Source organism: Populus alba, chromosome 19 (assembly GCF_005239225.2).
Source record: "Populus alba chromosome 19, ASM523922v2, whole genome shotgun sequence".
Classification (NCBI taxonomy): domain Eukaryota; kingdom Viridiplantae; phylum Streptophyta; class Magnoliopsida; order Malpighiales; family Salicaceae; genus Populus; species Populus alba.
The window spans coordinates 4410261-4431045 of NC_133302.1; the positions used below are offsets into that span (position 1 = coordinate 4410261).

The 20785-nt window shown below is 34.0% G+C and overlaps 1 protein-coding gene across 1 annotated transcript; it reads right to left on the minus strand.

Moving 5' to 3' along the window:
* Nucleotides 1–5553: 5553 nt before the first annotated feature.
* LOC118058107 (probable leucine-rich repeat receptor-like serine/threonine-protein kinase At3g14840) lies at nucleotides 5554–13944 on the minus strand. The gene is made up of 22 exons (XM_073406541.1): nucleotides 13821–13944; nucleotides 13433–13592; nucleotides 12098–12169; nucleotides 11932–12000; nucleotides 11785–11856; nucleotides 11609–11680; nucleotides 11452–11523; nucleotides 11258–11329; nucleotides 11105–11176; nucleotides 10947–11018; nucleotides 10779–10850; nucleotides 10523–10591; nucleotides 10042–10107; nucleotides 9055–9089; nucleotides 8203–8579; nucleotides 7930–8125; nucleotides 7692–7832; nucleotides 7272–7390; nucleotides 6936–7146; nucleotides 6564–6804; nucleotides 6018–6168; nucleotides 5554–5931 (listed from the first exon to the last, which is right to left on the minus strand). The coding sequence occupies exons 1-22, from the start codon at nucleotides 13942–13944 to the stop codon at nucleotides 5554–5556; spliced, it is 2913 nt and encodes a 970-aa protein (XP_073262642.1).
* Between the last annotated feature and the right edge of the window lie 6841 nt (nucleotides 13945–20785).

Genomic DNA, 20785 nt, shown 5'->3' on the forward strand with positions numbered 1-20785 from the left:
CTAGCATCTTTAGACTCGTGAAATTTAGATGTCTAAGCCTCAGATGCCAAAGCCATTCTTCACTGTTGGTGATGGCACTCAAACACCTTGCTGCATCATACTGCATGTTTAAAGGAAACATCCTATTCTTGGACATTTTCACATAGGCAATTAATCTCCCATAGTAGTCTCTAATTGTTAGATGACAATTCTTTGTGAAAAGATTATAACCTCTCTCCATAAGTTGACCTATGCTGATCAAGTTCGGCTTTATGGCTGGGACATAATAAACATCGACGATGTAGCTATGATCGCTGTTCTTCAACTTAATTGGGATGTTGCCTTTACCTTTGAATGAAACCTTTAAGGTATCTCCTAGACCTTGAATGGTCTCATCTAGATCACTAAATAACTCTCGGTTGCCATACATGTGATTGCTGGCTCCAGTATCTAGATACCATATATTCTCCTATTTCTCGCTAAGACCTTGTTGGACAAGTAATGCAGCTGCTTCTCTGTCATCCTTCTCTGCATAGTTGGCTTGCTCACGTATCTCCAACGGAGCTTTCCTTTGGCATTCAGTGCTATAGTGCCCAAATTGATTGCAACTATAACATTGGATATTCCTCTTGTCACGGTTATTGTAACCGCCTCCTCTTCCTCTAGGAGTGAATGCTTGTTGTCCTCGACCTCCTCTAGTGGTGTTTCTACCACCTCTTCCTCTAAAGCTTGTGTTCCAAGATCCTCTTCCTTGGAATCGCTGAAATCCTCCTCTGGATTGTTGACTTCATGTTTGAGTGGTATATCCACTTGTTGAAGTCTCCCCTTGCTCATATTTGTCTTTGAGAGGCATCTTTACTTGTAAGGCATGCTCAATGGCCTTATCTCCATTTCTCTTTACAATCTTTTGCTCATGAGCTTGCAAAGAACTCATAAGCTCATCTACTGTTAACTTGTCCAGTTCTTTGGACTCTTCAATGGCGACAACAACAAAATCAAATTTTGGATCTAGGGATCTCAAAATTTTCTCAGCAATTCAAGAATCTGAGATGGCTTCTCCATTTCTTCTCATCTGATTGACTATCACCATAATTCTTGTGTGATAATCAGAAATAGATTCTGAGGACTTCATTTTCAATAATTCGAATTCACCTCGCAAAGATTGAAGACGAATCTTTTTTATTCTGTCAGCACCTTTGTATTTTTGTTGTGAGAGCTTCCTATATTTCTTTGATGTTTCAGTGGAAGCAATGATCTCGAACGTGTCTTCATCAAGACCTTGATAGATGATGGTCTTTGCTTTGTTGTCTTTCTTTCTGTTCACTTTTAGGGCTTGTTTATATGCCTAATGTAGAGCATCTTCTACTTCTTTGGACTTTGGTTCATCATAACCATATTGTACAATATCTAGACACTCTTGTGAACCAAGGAATGCCTTCAATTTGATGCACCAACTATCATAGTTGTCTTTGGTCAGCTTCGGGATGAGTGTTTGTGTACTTTTTGTAGTCATTTTGCTCTTTTAATGACTATATCACCTTCTGAGAGCCGAATTTGATCAAACGGACACTGTAGATCAATCCAGAATGGTCCAAATAGTAGGGAGTCGGTCTTTGTTGAAATCGAGTAAAAAATAGGGTGAACCGGTCAAAAAACCGATTCTATACGACGGGCGGTTCGCTGGGCTCGAACCGGGAATATTCTGGGGAATATTCGGTCGGCTCGGCTGCAGTTGATGGTGGCTCAACTCGGCGCTGCTGGATGGCGGCTCGGCTAACGGCTTTGCTTAGACGGCTTCAACGGCTTGAATATGGCGCACGTGGATGACATGCGTCTTCAACCTCTAGCGCGTGTGGGCGACAGTCACCGAATCTTCAAGCGGCAAGTGTGGCTCACCGCGGGCTCCGATGAGGCTGATTCTTGCACCAGTGAGTTCGTATGGATGAGCTCTACACTGTGGAATGATCAAAACTTGTTTTTGACAACTTTGAAAATTCGGGTATACCCCAAAACTCTTCTGTTTTCTAACGAACGGGGCTCTGATACCAATTGTTGGTGGGAGAAACCACTGGTGGTGGCTTTGAAACACTTAGAAGGGATAAAATACGAAGTTTTATTTCAAGAACAAGAAGCTTACAATAACACAAAAGCTTAATACACACCCTCTCTCTATATATCTAGTGTTTCTCTCTAAACTCTCCACACTAAATAACATAAGGTTAGCACCCTATTTATACATGAATTTAGAACAAGCAAATTCAAACTTTTCAGGTGTGAAGGCGGCTGGCGGCTGCGGCTAGGCGGTGGCAGCTGGTGGCAGCTGGTGGCTGGCGGCTGGTAGGTGACAGCTGGTGGTTGGCTGGGCGGTGGTTGCCTTCCTTGACCTTCTAGATTGAGTTTAAATTCAACAGGTTGAAGGCCTATATGTTCTGATCAGTAGAGGCACTAAGGCTGGTTTGCTGTTAGGAATTGAAGTAGGGAGAGGTTTATAGATTACTCATATGCAATTTGCAGATGACTCCCTATTCTTTATCCCAAATGATGTTCAAAGCTTGCTGAATACTAAAAGAACTCTTAGGTGGTTCTGTAAATGTTGTAGTTTGGGGGTCAATTTCCACAAGAGCTTCCTAATTGGGATTAATGTTGATGAGGCATACACTGTTGGCCTATCCAACCTTCTTTTCTGTAAATTTGACTCCTTGCCATTCAAATACTTATGTTACCATTAGATGCTAATCCTAAAAGGATTGTTATTAATGGACACAAAATGGTTGTTGGCAGCCATGTCTGCCTAGTGAAGGTTAATAGTGGTTGCAATTAGGTAACCGAATATTAAATATGGTGGTGAGTGGCTGCTAAAAATAACCAAAATAGGGACGATTGTCTCCCATATCAGCTATAAATAGAGGGTGTTAATGCTAGTTGATAGACACACGAAAACAAAGAGAAATATAGAGAGAGAAAGCTAGAGAGAGTTGAGTTGAGTGGAGAAGAATTTTCTTCTCCTTTTTGTTTTGTTGTTTGTATTGTTTTTAAGCTTGATTAATACAAATTAATAGCTTCATAAAGTAGACAAGTTGCCGAACCATGTAAATTGTGTGTGTATGTGTTTGATTTCTAGAATTTCCTAACAAGGATCACTACATGGAAGCCAGTTATTTCAATGATCCGGACGAGGCTTCAATCTTGGAAGGGTATATTGCTTTTAATGGAAGGAAGAGTATGCTTGATCAAGAGTGTTCTGTCATCTCTCTCTATCATCTTTATTCTGTATTTCAAAGGGTGTGGTGAGACAAATTATGGCTATGGAGTGTCAATTCGTATGGTCAAGTACCTCTGACAAACAGAAAGTGCATAAGATTGCCTGGATAGTACTGGTTGTAAGGAGGGTGAAAGGGAGGGCTTGGAACTGGATCAGTTGCAGCAAAAAATAAAGTTCTTCTCTTCAAATGGTTGTGGAGGTTGGGCTCAGGAGATCGCCGACTTTTAAGAATGGGTTACCTGTGTTCTCCAAGCGTCTCTCCATCGTCTGGTCAGATATTTACTTAACCATTAAATATGATGACCAGGCCTCTTCTACTCTTCGAGAAAATTGCAAGCTTCAAATAGGGTATGGTGCTACTGTTCACTTCTGGGATGATGTCTAGATTGGTAACAAACCTCTGTCTGAGTACCCTATCTGCGGCTGTATCACTTGTCATCTTAAAAAGATAAGCCTATCAATAGTATGGGTTCTTGGGATGATATCTGTTGGTATTGGAACTTCACCTGAAATCGAGATCTCATGAGCTATGCTTTGAAGCAACTTGATAGCTTAATTGAGATTCGTAACAGTGCTCACCTGCACAAGTATACAGAAGACAAGAAGTGCTGGATTTTGGACAGTAAATGATCCTATTATGTTAAGTCTTGCTTTGTCATCTTAGACCGTCTCTTGATCCTTGGATTTAAACCATTCCTTGCAGACATTTAGAAGAATTCTTCTTTACCAAAATCTGAGATGTTGTTGTGGCTAGCCTTGCATAACATGTTGTGCACTCGTTCCTTCCCAGCAAAATGGAAGATTTTGTCGACTAATGAAGACTTATGCCCCTTCTGCAATTGTACCTGATACCATATCTATATTTGTGCTTCTTCATCAAATAAAAAAAAAAAGGCACCCAAAACCTTAAACATCACATCATTGTAACTGTTGAAATAATGGCACCAAAGCTGGAGTTTGTTCTGCAATAGTTCTTTTATTATTTATCAGTGTTGGGAAAACTAGGAACAACCGAACACCAATTTAGCGGAATACAATTCACAAATCCCAATTATTTCCCTCTTTATGCAGTAAAAACAGAATCAAATAATGACCAAATATAATGCAAATAATCACACAAAATCAACACCAAGATTTTTTACGTGGAAAACCCGATACGGGAAAAACCACGGGACCGTAGTCCACCTAAAAACTTCCACTATCAACAATAATGGGTTCACAACTGTTCTTCCTCAGATTCAACTAAGGGATACAACATAATATCATCAAGAACAACTTATTCTCGGATTACAACAAGATTATAAGAGAATTGTTGGAGAAAAACTCACAAACTGACAGCCCTAATTTGCCTTTCAATTACCCTTCCTCCTAAAAAAATATGCAATTGGATTTCAATTCGAATTAAAAATGATTCAATTGTGTAAAATGAAAGTTCAAGTATAAAAATCAGAATACTGAGAATAGCTTCCTATCTGGCAAAAGATATAAAGGTTTGCAATAATGGAAATGTGTTGGACAGACAAAGGTAAAGGATTTTTCTTGAGTCTTTAAAGGTTCTGAGATTAGGGTAGAAGTATAAAATATAATTAAGGCTTCTTATGAATGATTTAATGTGGAGACTTATCACCGAATTGGATTGATTTTCAATGGGATCAGTTGTTACATGATAGATGGAAGTGGTGTTTAGAAATGCAGTACAAATCATGTTTTCTAAAAAAATTAATTTTTTTATTTAAAATTATTTTTTTTATGTTCTTAGATTTTTTTAATATACTGATATCAAAAATAATTTTTTAAAATTAAAAAATATTATTTTGATATATTTTCAAGTAAAAAATACTCTTAACCGCAACCACTATCATACTCTTAAACACTCTCCTAATAAAAAAGAAATCCAACTCCAATTTAACTTAGCTTTTAGTAACTGGTTTTTTATTGTAATTATTATTCATTATATTTATAAAAATGATATATATCACTCTTCACAACTCTGAATATAAATATTTAAAAACAATGTTTTAATGCAATAGCTATGAATACTCATAATTATAACTATTTTATAATTTCATTTACAAAGTATTTATGTTTCAGAATTTCATATTTATTCTAGATTCATTAATAAAACTTAAATAATTATTATTATAAATAAAAATATATATTTTTACATAAATAAAGTCAATATTACATATAATCACTCCATTCCCTGTAGGATATAAACACTAACTATAAAAAGTACTTTTGTGACTGTTTTAGTTTTAATCTGTTTCTTATTCATGATTTTTTCATGATAAAACAATTTGTGGTTCGTGGCATCAGCTTTTACTAATTGGATAAAGATCCTGGGCCGATGAAGACGAAGAAGCAGTCCATGGTCCCTCTGATGACTTCACGACGGACTGAGTTTCACTTAAACTTCCATTGACAGAAGATTGAGCAAACTTATTATGTAAGAACGTAGAAAACCCTGATGGGTCACCCAATGTGCTTGGAACCATGACGAGTTGCTCGACATCAGTTTTTCCTTCAAGCATGCTCACTACTGTAGACATTGTAGGTCTAAGTGCTGGAGACTGATTTGTGCATAGCAGGGCTACATTGATCATTCTAACCACTTCTTTCTTGTTGAATTCAGACCCCAATATTGGATCAACCATCTCCATTATGTCCCCAATTTTTTGTAAATATAGAACCTGAAATAATAATAAAAAAATAGATATATAGCTGACTAAGAGTAAACATGAACAGATAATTAAGAGACTAAATAGGCATAACTTACCCAATCTAGAAGGCATACAAAATTCTCATCCCTCCTAAATTTGACGTTGTTCATCCCAGAAACAATTTCCAATGCTACAACACCAAAGCTGTATACATCTGCCTTGTAAGTTAAGTAACCATATAATGCATATTCCGGTGCCATGTATCCCCTGCACGATAGAATAACTCAGTTACTCGGAGACATTTTACTAGTTTGCTTCTCTAAAACATGTATAAAAATGCTAAATGTCTATTGTTTGTTTTTGTTTTCGATAGGCAAAATTATATTTCTTGCAGCCTCAACAGGATTTCGAACCCTGGATGATAATGTGAATAGTGTGTTCATTTAGAGGGACACAGCCATAGATGGGGAGGCCCTGATCCATTAGAGCCCTGCAGTGTGTGATTTGAACTGGCATTTTTATGTACTTGGCATAAAAGACTTGAGCCCAGTCACAGCATCATACTGTTTAAGACTAAAAGCTATCTTAGAAAAATGACAATACTTGTGTGTTTTCCTTACAGTTTGTTCAATAAACCACTTGTGTTAATATCAGAAACTCACATTGTTCCAGCAACTCTGGTGTCGATGTGGGTGTTGTCCTCGTCATCAAGCTTGGCCATTCCAAAATCAGATATCTTGGCGTTCATGTCCTTGTCAAGAAGGATATTTGTACCTTTTATGTCTCTATGAACAATTTTGAGTGTCGACTCCTCATGCAGGAAAACCAGACCTTTCGCTATACTTGCACATATCCTCTGCCTTGTACGCCAGTCTAGCTTCGTTGCCTTGATTTCCTTTGTCCCTGTAATCATCATGCATAAATCAAACCATCAATTTCTTCTACACTAATTCTATCTATGTGCCATTCAAAGAACTTGTTTTCTTTCTCATTACTTAACATAAGATACTATGGGGAAGTGATCAGAGGCCTACCAAACAAAACATGTGCAAGGCTATTGTTTTCCATGTATTCATATACCAGCAACAATTGTTTCCCCTCAATGCAACATCCATACAATCTAACAAGACTTGGGTGTTGCAAAGCAGAAATCATGCCTATTTCGTTCACAAACTCACGATTCCCCTGTTTTGATTTCGCTGAAAGCTGCTTAACCGCAATCCGAGTGCCATCTGATAGTACTCCCTATAATGAGAATAATTTTAGACAAACAAAATAAGTTCACTTAACCATTCCTTGATGCTTCGATAAGAAAAAAGAAATAATATAGTTGACAAGTAGCGAGATGAAAACAAAAATCTGTACTATACTTTGTAGACGCAGCCAAAACCACCTTCTCCAAGTTTGTTTGCTGGATCAAAGTCATTCGTTGCGGCTTTGATTTGTCTGAAGGTGAAGATACCAGTAAGCAGATCTAACCCAACAAGTTCTGCCCAAGGAACAAAGAGATATGTATATATTAGTTGTTCTGCATGAATGATTCATCAAAGGAAGAACACAGATGGTTTTTGCAGTCCTACAAGTAAACAGCATTGAGATTGATAATTCCCATTGAAAAAGCCATTGTTAGAGAGTAATATAAAACCATTCCTTTAGCTCCGCCAAGCAGCTTAAACCTTTGAATTGAGATAATTCTTTGACAAATGTAGCAAATTGTTTATTGCCGTGTTATTTTAGTGACTGGATTCCTCACTAGAATTTGCAAAATAAAATAAATGTATCACCTGTACCTCGATCCCTCGATTTCCTTCCTCCCAAATAACCTTTCCACCAGAGAGAGGATAGAAGTATGAAAACGAGGAATAGTGACAAAACCACAGCCCCAGCGACAATGAATCTCTTCCTCCTGCCTTTGTTAGGAGGCTTGAAGTCTAGGCAGAAATAGAAATGCAGCAAGAGCGAGTATTGTCAGATCACAGTACTAATTATTACTTCATTACCATGTCATTCCATTATATGTCAACCTACCAGATTCCACATCAATGGCTGATATTAGAGGACCATATATTCCTTTTGTGGGAGACCTTGTGGTTCCTTTCCCAGCCCAATGAAGGCGGATCTCTAAAGCTCCATTGGTTACAGGTGCTGTATAATTATGAATGTATACCTTATCCACCCCTCCCGCTGCCTTCACTATATCAAAATCCTTCAGCACAACAATGTCCTGCGAGAACAATTCTTCAATTAAGCTGTCACCTATTGCATAAGGAATGAATCTATGATCTTTTAATTAATAGATACCTGAATATAAACATCAAATATCCGTCTTCCTAGACTGTAGTAGGATCTGTTATCCCTCATTACTATCTCTGCAAAGTGCAGCTTGACTTTGTATTTCCCATTTACCAGACAGCGAACGTAGTATGTGAGGGACAAAGGCGTGAGGCGTGCATTTGTGTACAATACAGAGTTGTCCATTCTGAGCATGGACTTGTTTTGTGCTATGTAGTTATCCAAGGAAGAATTAATATCCCAGAAATGTCCTGTGGTACTTATTTGCCAATCCTCTCTTATGGATACATATTTTGCAGCACCTCCTGCCTCGTCATCTGCTTCGTAGACGGTGTTTCTAATGGTGGCTTCTGGTCCCCCACAATTTATGTGCACTGAATATCGCTCTATATATAGAAATAAAAATGTTTATGGCCACCGATATGTTTAAACAAATTATAACACAAGAAATGTTAAGATCAGACCTTCTGCTAAATTGGACCAAACAGAACAGAAACAATCAAACACAAAAGCAAATTAAGATTTTGTAAATGCATTTCCTCCTAGAGTGGAAATCATGGTGGCACCCACAATGTAAATGCCCACACAAAGGTGTTATAGGGCCACGATGGGATGGTCCACACATAATAGGACCTTTATATTTATGACAGAGACAATATTATCTAGTGAATAAGTTTGTCCGTTAACATTTGTCTAGGCTTTTGGGATCAACTGGTTGTTTATTCCTACACCAGTTGAAGGTCTTAGATTCGATTTCTTTTCAGAGGATGATGATGCAGACCATTGCGTTTATGACTGAGATGCTATGATCTAATGAATATAGAAATGAGAAAGCGGATAGCTTTACAAATTTAAGAGTGCCTTCAGAACAAGCACGCAGGCACTCAACAGGTTTCCTGGAAATATTGGCCAGATAGAATCATCAGCTTATTTAAAAGAAATGACAGAGAAGAAGAAAATAAAATGATCTATGTTTTAGATATCTATCAAAGTAGAAGCTTACGAATAGTTCCCTCCCCAAGTACTTTTGAACAGATTTCTGCCAAGACAAGAAGAGTTAAGTTTTGTAGGTTATGAAGTGAACGGTGATGTAAAAAGAAGCAGACTTTCAAAATCAAAGGCAAGGCAAGAAAAATGAAATCAATCTTACAGTGTTTCTCTACATTTTGCTTCCGAAGTAAAATTGTTGTAAGAAAGATCGTTTTGGCTGCACACAAAGATAGCTTCCTTAAACATTTTTTAGAAAATTGCATGCACATGTTAGATTTTGGTTGCTATCTCAATGCAGAAGAGATGAATAGACAGTAGAGATGAAGACAGTTGGGAAAGAAAGGACATGTCCTCACCTCACGTCTTTTCTGATTTTAACAGATAAAAATTCAATCCAAAACTATACAAATTTATTTTTATATCTCCATCTTCGTCACTGTAACCAAACACATTTTTGTCCCTACTCTATTTGTCCTTTCTATTCAAGGACAAATAACTAAATGAAACCTTGGAGATAGTTTGATCATTCATGCACTGCTGTACTGAAAACTATCTGGGAACTGGGAAGGATAATCTGATTTCCAGCTTCTCATCAGTATAGATCTTCAAAGACTAGGACATATTATTAAACCTACAGACATCTGTTATAGGATAAGGGAAACCTGAAGTTCATGATTAAGCTTTTGGGTTGAGAATGTTCAGATAAAGGCGAACTGAAGTTGATCATTTCTGTCTTTCAGGGGAGAGTTAATGCATAAAATATTCAATAATTCTAATTGAGTAAAAAGAAAATATATTACAAACAAAAATCTCAAAAATCATAATTTATATACAGAAATTAAAAAAAAACTAACGTACCAGCGAGTATCTCTTTTGTCGATCCAATCTGGGATGGGCCCTGTAAGCATGTTCCTTGTAAGATACCTATGCAAAGAGTAAAAATTGTCATTTGGTTGAACATTTGTCCATGGCTATCATTGTAAAAGACTGTCTGGAGGACAAGTTTATCATCACAATTGCTGTACTCTACCATGAGAATAACTTGAAAAAAGGATTGAGCTATTGGATCAGCTCTGGTCAACATTTTTATTAAAAAAAAATTAATTTTGTTCCATTCTTTTCACAAGATATTGACCCGATCAGGTATGGACAGGGTTTGGCCAGGTTGAATAGGTTTGAAAGTTCAATGTCTTGTATGGTTCAACTAGAATCTTGGCCCTCGTCATGCTCCGAGTCCTGGATTTTCTTGGACTGGTTATCTGACTGGTTTAGGTTTAATAATTATGCTTTCATATGGCAAACATTAATTTCAGAAGGTAATATAACATAGTATACTTACATTTTCTCCAAGATATTTCCATCAAAATTTGTTGGAAGAGAACCATTTAATCTGTTGAAACTGAGATCCCTGTTTTCGAAAAGAAGGAAAAAAAATAAATTGAAGACCAAAACTGAGATCCATGAGATTGTTAATTTTGAAAGTTATTTACAAATAATAATTTAGCTGCAATGTAAAGACAGCAGCTCTAAGTATCCATGAGATTCACACTTCAATCTTCATGTAGATGAATGACAGAATGGATAGAGTAAATTACAAAATTTTCAGCTGTGCCATTCTGGTCAAATATATGGGAAACTTTCCTGACAAGTTGCAGTTGCTCAACAACCTGCAATATACAATAATTTCATGTAAGCTAAATATATACTGTGCTGTAAATTAAATTGATCCTGGTATGAGAGTATCAGCTGCAAGAATAACTCACAGATACTTAATGCCTGCTATAGATTCTAGGTTGGGAAACTCTGAACCATCTCCAAGTAAGTTACTTATTTTTCTGCTCAATAGTAGGCAACATAAAAATGTGAGATGTTCAGGATTAAACTTGTAACTGGGACCATAAATTTAAAACAAATATCTTACAGATCAGTTAGATTAGTCAAGAGAGAGATGCTTGAAGGAATGGGTCCAGTGAAACCACCAGCTTGGATCTCTCTGTTAATACAAAATTAAAGGGGGATTAGGGTTCTGCTTCACTGATGAGATTCAGACCTTGTTGTAGAAACTAGCACATACAATATATTAAGTTGTTTCCAGCTCTGACTAAAATCAGGTATTCTTCCAGTGAAGTTATTGCTGCTAAGCCTTCTGCATTCGCCGAACGGAAAACACAGAATCATGAAACTTGGAGAGTAAAGAGATGCATCTGTAAATCAAATACTGCAACTAATGAGTAGGATACACGAAAACCATGAGAAATGAGAACCTACAGTTCCTTCAATCCGGTCAGATTAGTCAGAGCCGGTGATAACTCTCCAGTGAGATAATTGGCACTGAGAATTCTGCAATCACAAAAGGAGAAAAACACTTAGCATTCAATAATCAGTTAGGACTTAATTTCTAATACAAAAGCTTGAATGAACTGACAGATTCTTCAGGTTAACCAAGCCTCCAAGCTCAGGGGGAACAGTTCCAGAAAACATGTTGTTCTGAATGTTCCTGCATAAATGCCAACTCTCAGGATTACTCCTGACTAAACAATTGAACAGATTTAAATAAATAAAATTAAAAGACAAGAAATTGACTAGTAGAAAAATGCATACAGGTAACTAAGTGTGGTAATCCTTCCCAGATAGCCAGGAATCTTTCCTTTCAAGTTATTCACGCCGACAGACCTGTTGTTTATACAATCTATTAATTATGAGTAAGCAATTCCTTGGCTAGAAAACATGAATGCAGAATTTTCTTACAATGTTTCCAGCTTGGTATTAGCCCATTCAGGTGGTATATTGCCACTCAGGTAGTTGGCCCAAAGACCTCTGCAGAGCCGATAAATTAAGTTATAATAAAACTGAATCATACGATGCAAATTCACGATAAATCTGTAGAAACGTAATAATTTGAAGCACTGCTTACAGATGTTTAAGGTGCGGAAGTTTCTCGATAGCCTTTGGGAGAGTACCGTCAAGATCTTGCATTTTGAGATATCTGCAATGCAAGAACACATGCACCCATCAGCTCCTTTACTTTTTTAAAAAAATATTAAGACAATGATATATTAAATCAATCTTAGTTAACATGTTAAGTTTGTAACCGAGGATTATGTTAACTTTATAGAAAAAAAATCAAAATAAATTATAAAGGTCAATTATTAAGGAATTTAATGTTAAATGATAAAATTAAAACAAAAAAAACCTACCCAAGTCAACCACGGTCAACCTCCAAACCAACAACTCGAATTATAAACAAAAAAATCAAAATAAATTATAAAGGTCAATTATTAAGGAATTTAATGTTAAATGATAAAATAGAAAAGAAAAAAAACAAAAAAACCTACCCAAGTCAACCACGGTCAACCTCCAAACCAACAACTCGAATTATGAGATCGGGATAACTCAAAAGAAAAAAATTAAAAAAAAAAATATGAAGTTCAATTTCTAACCAGCCCGATGTTAAAGGTTGAAATTGTACAAAAAATCAATTGAAAAAAAAAATAAGTTAACTTGGGCTAATCTATTAAACCTGTAACCTAGAACAAGAGATAAAATAAATTCATAAAAAAGCAAATAAAAAAATTAAATTACAAAGCTACATCTAATGTTGAAAGTTGAAATGAAAAAGAAAAAGAAAAAACCAAATCATTTAGACAGAAATAACTCAACGGAAATCAAATTAAAAAAAAAACTAAAAAACTCGATTCTCAAAAAGCCTAATAGTAAAGGATAAAATTGAAAAACAAAATCAATTGTTGAAGGGTAAAATAAAAAAACAATAATTAAAAAATGACTAAAAAATAAACCGAATCAACCCAAGTTTACCTATCAAACCCATGATCTAAGTAATAAGATCGAGATAACCTCAAAGAAATTAAATAAAAAAAAATTGACTAATTCCAATTAAAAAAATATTAAATTTAAAAAAAATAAAAAAAAATTAAAAAAGTTAATCCGAGTTAATCTGCTAAACCTACAACTTAAATCATAAAATTAAAATAAATTTATAAAAATATATATAAAAAATACCACTACCAACATATCTAATGTTGAAATCAAGAAAAAAAAAAATTACATGATATTGGTATATATAACTTAATAAAAAGAATCGAGCAAAAATTATGAAGCATTATGAGTGTGACTGCTTCGCCACACAGTTAGTAATTTGTTAATTCCCTGGACTGGCCCCGTCAGAATCCTTCACACCTCAAATTAAAATTGAAAATAAAAGCATGGAGTGGTAAGTGAAGAGATATACATGGCAATAACATGGCACACACCCCCAGGAAACGAGCAGTTGCAAACAACTTTATTGTCAGCTTCTAGCTTTGGAGGTAAAATTGTATCATTGCACAGTTTCATATTGCGATTCCAGCCTTTTTTGCCTAGTTGTGTTGCTACTTCAAGTAGAGCTTCCACTGCATAAATCAAAATTAAATCTCAACTTCTAATTCTGGGATGATTAGCCGGTGGCTTCTACAATGCCTTGCCAAGAAATGTTTGCAAAAAAACACAGAATTCTGTAAGAAAATCACTGCATGATGCCATTACTAACATGGTTACAGAATTCGGCAATACAATCACATTTGATGACTGCGTTATCGAAGAGTGTATGAAAATCAAATTATATATATATATATAGGTACCTTCATCAGGAGCAGGGCTCACATCTTGGGCCTCCAAGTTAATTGCTCCCATGCAAAACATTAGTAACATAAGCAGAAGGAAGCTAGATGTGAGTCTCAAAATATCAGAGAGTGCAGGAGCCATCTTCCTTAGCCTGCAATCCACTTCAAGAGTTAATTAGTAGGCTGCCAGGAGAGAGCTTGATGCATTATTATAGTCGACCTTTCATGATGTGGGGTCTTTCTTACCTTGTCTTGTATGCTTTCAGCAGGCACACCACTGTTAGGTGGGGTTAGGAGTCAAACCTAATACTATTGAATTTTATTGGGTGTTAGATATTTTTAATTTTATTTTATTTTATTTTTAAATTTGTTTTTTATTTAATTCTTTTATTATATGGTAAAGAAAAATTAAATTTATATTACTCTTTTAATATTGTATAAAAATTAGGTGATGATAATTTGTTTTCATATCAAGTTAGGTTGGATTTTCTTATCAAAAATACTTCAAAACTTTCTAACATGTTTTAATAAGAAAATCCAACCTAACTTGATATGAAAATTTTTTTTATTTTTTTCTTTAATTCAAGTTAATATTTTTTTTTATTTTTTTGTATTATTTTGATGTGATGATATAAAAAATCAATTTTAAAAAATAAAAAAAATATTATCTCAATATATTTTTAAAAAAATAATCATTACGTAATAATATACCAGTTAGCATATTGGTCTGTACTCCACAACAGGTCAATAACAATCTTTTTTCAAATATAAAGATGTTTGAGTTAGGTTAAAAGCACGGAATGTATTTGTATTATTATCATCCCCAACTAAAGTATTTTTTACAATAGCATCATGAATAACGCATAGCGGAGCAGCTTTCAATATACTGACAACTAATTTTTTTTTTCTTTAATATTTTTTTAAGATATTTTTAATTTTTTTTTTCTCTTAATTTTTTTTTCTTATTGATTTTTTCATATTGTAAAGAGCAAATAAATTGATGTGATTTTTTTTATATTGTATAAAAGTTGAGTGATGATAATTTTTTGTCATTTTTAGATTGGGTTGAATTTTCTTGTCAAAACATGTTTTATTTTTACGTTTCAAAAATACTTTTAATTTTTTTTTAATTTTTCTTTACTTTAAATTAATATTTTTTTATATTTTTATATTATAATGACAAACCTAAGGACCGCAACTAGACCCAAGCCTATGCAAACGCCAACCCTCAAGATCTCAAAACCCAGATCTGCAATTATCTCAAGCAGACCCAACTCCAAAACGCCGGGTCTCGTCCGGGTTTGTCCGGGTCGGCCGGGTTCTGCCGGGTCGTTGCATCGGCCGGTCTTTTAATAAACCCGAACCAGTCCAGCCACCGGGTCGGCCGGGTCCCGGGTCGACCCGCCGGGCCGGGCCGGGCCGGGTTTAATAACTATGGTTTGGGAACATGGACACTACTTCCCAAACAAAGTCTAAATCAAACACATCTAAGCATCTTGTCAATCATTTCAAACAAATAGGAATAAACAATGTATCACGAGTTTATATATCGCTATGAATAACAGAAATTATTAAGTTTTTATTGATTGTTTTATGTAATTATCTGAACTGTGTTATTTAATAATTTTGATGAGTTCATTTAAAAAACATATTATTGATGAAAACAATTTTAAAAAAAATAATAAAAAATTATTTACTTCGCCAAGCCGAAAAGGCTGATTGTTTCCATTATTATATAATAATAAGAAGACAATAAATTGGTATACAAAGTCAAAAGATCTTAATTAAATAAAAAAAGATTTATAGCTACACAAAGAAAAGCATTGAAAGAAGTTCTTATAATTAAAAAAACTAATATACCAAATACACAAAGCATTGAGAGAAGTTTTTATATATTTTTAGCTGAAAAATATTTTTGAAAAACCAAAATATCCTTCCATTAATGCAAGGAATTAATCATGTTCCTAGCCTTCCAGCTGCGACCATGGCCAAGATTCACAAAAACCCGCCACAGGCTGGAATGGAGACAGAAGGACAATAATGCATGAGACGTCGGCCAGTGGGGACTCAAGCCTGCCTAGATTTTGTGTTATATGATTTTTTTAAAAATTTATTATTTTTTATATTAAAATATTTTAAAAACTTTTAAAAACAATTAATTTAATATTTTAAAATAAAAAATACTTTAAAATATACCCCTTGTATATCCCTGATGGCAATTGACTTCTAAGTCTTCTATTGACTTGGTACAAGCGTTTAAAGTATTTAAAAATAAATATTAATTAGAATATTTAACAAGTCTATAATATTATATTTAAAGTATTTATATTATATGTATAGTTGCATTTTATAAAATAAACTAAAATAAGCTCTTTTTTTCCCATTATTATACTTTTATATCTTATTTTTTAGTGCTCTGTATGTTAGAGAAACTTAAAAAAAAAAAAAAAACATTAACAAATGATTTTCAGTTTATTATTTATAGTATATTAAAAATACAAGAATTTACTTCGTAAAGTTTATGTACAAGTGAGATATTGTACATTTATAACTTCTCACACACACATCAATTTCTGTCAGTCTGCATATTCACCACGAAGAAGCTTGTCTAATTCTCTTTTAATTCTGGGCTCATAAAATGTGCTTTTTAGATGATGATGTTTCCTCAAATCCAAAAAAGAAAATCAATTTCTGTCGGTCTGCATTATTGGCAGCGAATTATTTTTGTTGGGACCAGCATTTTGCCATGCTAATGTTTCTGTATGCTAACAATTTTGCTTTCCGGTAATGAGATTCGTTGTTCTATCAATTTTTTTGCTTTGAAAATTCCACCATTGCATTTAGTGAATATCAACCAATGCCTTTGGACCACTCCCATGCTTTAAAGCTCCTATGAGATCCACCTTTAGTACAGGTCCTGCCGTCCGAGACCCACCTTCGACGTCTAAATCAACCCCTAAAATCACTGTCTAACTTTTTTTCTTTTTTGTCAGGGGTGACGTCTAAAACTCGCTTACCAAAAAAAAAGACGTCTAAAACTCTAAATCAAACCCTAATATCACTGTTTAACCCTTTTTTATTTTTGTCATGGATGTTTGTATTGTCAAGGGTTTGTAAATTTGATGAGTTATTTTTTTAAAATAAATTTTGTTAAAAAATATATTATAATAATATTTTTAATTTTTTTTATATTAATAAAATATAAATTTTCCACAAAAGTAATGAAAAACAGGTTATATCGCAACCCAAAGACCCCTAGTATAGTTTTTCACAAAAGTCTCCTGGAGAGGATAAAGAAAAGAAATAAAAAAAGGAAATGGTGAAAAAAGTTAAGGAATATTTTAGTTGTTTCATATATGAATTATGTGTTTACCTGTAATATAAAATATAATTTATGAAAAAATTAAGAAAAAATACTGCCCTAAGTAATTTTCTCAATAAAATAATTAAAGAGTTAATTATGCTGCTTCTAGCTGTGCACCTTCTAAAACTAAAAATACAAATAAATAATTTAAAGGGTTGTGATGTGTTAAAAAATCATTTCAATTCAATGATTTAAATTATTAAATAAAATTTTAAAATATAATTTATATTATTTTCTAATCCTTTAAATATTTTTATTTTATTAAAACGAGTATTACTCGTTTAAAGAATAGTGAAACCCTTTATTTTATTTTATTTTAAAATTGTGTTGGTACCTATTGAATTTTAGACTGCGTTGTTTCCATTAAAATAATTAAAATTCAATAAGTTATATTAATGGAATATCACGACAGCTTTGATAATTATTTTGTAGGGGGTAAAAAATATTATGATTGCAATAATTTTTATTTTTATTTTTATTTTTTAACAAAAAAACCCTTGAGATTTCATATGGTTTATGTTATTTTTTATTCAATTTTTTTCATAAAATTAAACATTGATACACCAATTGAGAAAGATAGTGTTTATTTTTGTAGTTTTTTTTTAATTTAAATTTTTTTATATTTTTGAATCATTTTCACAGTAATAATATCAAAATAATTTTAAAAAAAATTTATTTTAATATATTTTTAAATAAAAATCACTTTAAACAAGTATAGAAAGCAATATAATAAACCTATCTTATGACTTCTGTCAAGTCATATACAGCTTATTTGAAGATATTTATTTAATTCTATACAAAGTGACTCATTTCAGTTGTAAGATTGTGACCCTGAGAAGACTATTAATGGGCATCCGTACATGTTAGGATCATTATTAATGATCACGATACAGATCCTGGGTTGATGAAGATGAAGGACCATCCCATATTATTCTATCTGATGAACGCACGAGGGACTGAATTTCGTCGATACCCAGGACTGAAGATTGATCAGAGTTGCCTTGGAAACTCTTAAACCTCAATGAATCGCCAAATGTACTTGGATCGGCCACGACTAATTCCTGAACATTGTAAAGATATCAACGGTACTAATGGTGCCAAGTACCAGAAGATTAGCTATTAATATTGTTAGTATTTTGTTAATATTGTTTGTTAGTAAAAGAAAATCTGTTAGCATTATATTGAATGTAAAAGAAAGAATATTCTTCGTGTAGTATCTTTCCAATACTGTATATATAAACTGAGGATTAATAATATAAACAGTCAAGCAAAAACAATAATATAACAGTGCATGAATTTCGTCTTCTGCTTCTCTGTGCAAACAGATTCATTGTCCTTCTTCCTTTATACTCTTTATCATTTCTTCATTTCTGTTTCATCTCTATATCAATATTATCTGTCTATCATGGTATCAGAGCGTTGGAATTTTTGATCTTGTGGCCATTAACTTCTGAATTCTAGCTTTATTCTCATTCTCTTCATGTAATTCTTGTGTACTTGTTGATGTGCCTATCAACTATTTGATATATTGCCTAACAGATTCTCTTCTTCAAAACTTTAGTTTTCTATTACTTCACCGATCATTACAATCTTCAATTTTCTTCTTTCACTTCCTGCATTCTACAATGGTGACTAGTTCTCAACTTCAGATTATCCAATCTCCCATCACTTCTTTGCTTCCTGCAATCTCTACTGCTATAACAGCGAAGCTTGATGATACAAACTATCTCATATGGCAATTTCAAATGAAAATTCTTATTGAGAGTCATGGAATTTTAGAATTTGTTGATAGTTCCAGAAAATGTCCAAGTCGATTTGATAAAGATTCTGATATTGAGGGTGTTGAATCTGATGATCATCAGATTTGAAAAATGTATGACAAAGCACTGATGCAGCTACTTATTGCCTCTTTTTTCTACTGCCATTTCCTATGTAATGCTGTATCAGTTCTTTGTCGTGCATTTTTATAATAAATTTATTTTTTATTAATATCAAATATATATTTTTAAAAAATATTATTGTAATATATTTTTTAACAAAACTTATTTTAGGAAATAACTCCTATTAAATTTACAAACATCCTTGACAATACAAACATTCCTGAGAAAAAAAACATGAGGGTTAAACAGTGATATTAGGGTTTGATTTAGACGTCACCCGTGACAAAAAAAAATTTAAATTAAATAAGACAGCGATACTAGGGGTTGATTTTTAGACGTCGAAGGTGGGTCTCGGATGGCAGGACCTGTACTAAAGTTCCTACTGTTAGCAAACAAAGCATTCATTTCACACGGTTTACATTCATGGCTATCCCCTTCGGGCCATTCTATCCACAAGAATTGATTTACCATATGAATATAGCTGATCGGTTAACCTGATAACACACTCGTCTGGATTGCAAATCGATTTCAGAAAAAATCCTCCTTTAGCTCTATTAAACTTATTGAGATCAAACACAAAAAGGAGGCTAGAATTCTGAATAATCTGTATATTATGAATGTATAGTCTTAACCTAAATACAAATAAAGTATATATAGGTTAAACTGAAAGTACTATTCTACCCTTAATAAATAAGATTACATAAATATTATTTAACATCTCCCCTCAAACTCATGATGCGGCAGCTATAAGCATCGAGAGTTTGCCAACCATAAAACGAAAACGAGAGATGGAATGCGCCTTGGTAAAGAAATCTGCAATCTGCAATCTGCAAGGAAAAAGGAATAAAAGGCAAAGTAATGGTGCCATGCTTGAGATGATGACGAGTAAGATGACAATCGATCTTAATGTGCTTAGTTCGCTCATGAAAAATCGATTTGTGAGCAATCTGAATAGAACTCTGGTTGTCACAATACATAGGAGTAGGATGAGAAAAGGAAACTCCCATATCAGCAAGTAACCAACGTAACCAAACAATCTCTTTGGTGGTAGATGTCATGGCACGATATTCTGCTTCGGTGGATGATTGAGAAACAATAGATTGTTTCTTGCTCTTCCAAGAAATAAGAGAATTACCTAAAAAGATACAAAACCCGATAACAGACTTGCGATCTGTGGGATCACTACCATGATCAGCATCAGAGTATGCACGCAACTCCAAGGAAGAGGTGGATGAGAGTAAAAGACTCTGAAAAACTGTACCCAGAAGATATCACAAAATACGAAGAACAGCTGCCCAGTGAACAGTAGTAGGAGAAGCAACAAACTGACTAACAACATGAACAACATATGCAATATCTGGACGAGTAATGGTGAGATATACCAAACTCCCAACAATAGTGCGGTATAAAGTAGGATCTATCAAAGGTAAACCATCAGAAGAAGAGTACCTTGCATTAACCTCAATAGGAGTATCAACAGTCTTGTTATCTGTAAGTCTAGCCCGCTCAAGAATATTTGCAACATATTTCGACTGAGAAAGAAGGTAACCTCTAGGTGAATATGCTACCTCAATACCCAGGAAATATCGAAGATGACCCAAATCCTTCATTTCAAATCGTTTAGCCAACTCTATCTTCAAAACTGAAATACCATCAATATCATCACCAGTAATAATCATGTCATCAACATATAAAGACAGAATGATACGACATGCATTAGTGCACTTAATAAAAAGAGC

Coding starts and splice junctions, on each gene's coding strand:
- LOC118058107 (XM_073406541.1), bottom strand. CDS start 13,944: ATGGCTCCTGCACTCTCTGATATTTTGAGACTCACATCTAGCTTCCTT. Junction 10,851..10,946: donor ATAGCAGGCATTAAGTATCT/GTGAGTTATTCT, acceptor TGTATATTGCAG/GTTGTTGAGCAACTGCAACT. Junction 7,833..7,929: donor AGCCATTGATGTGGAATCTG/GTAGGTTGACAT, acceptor ATTTCTGCCTAG/ACTTCAAGCCTCCTAACAAA.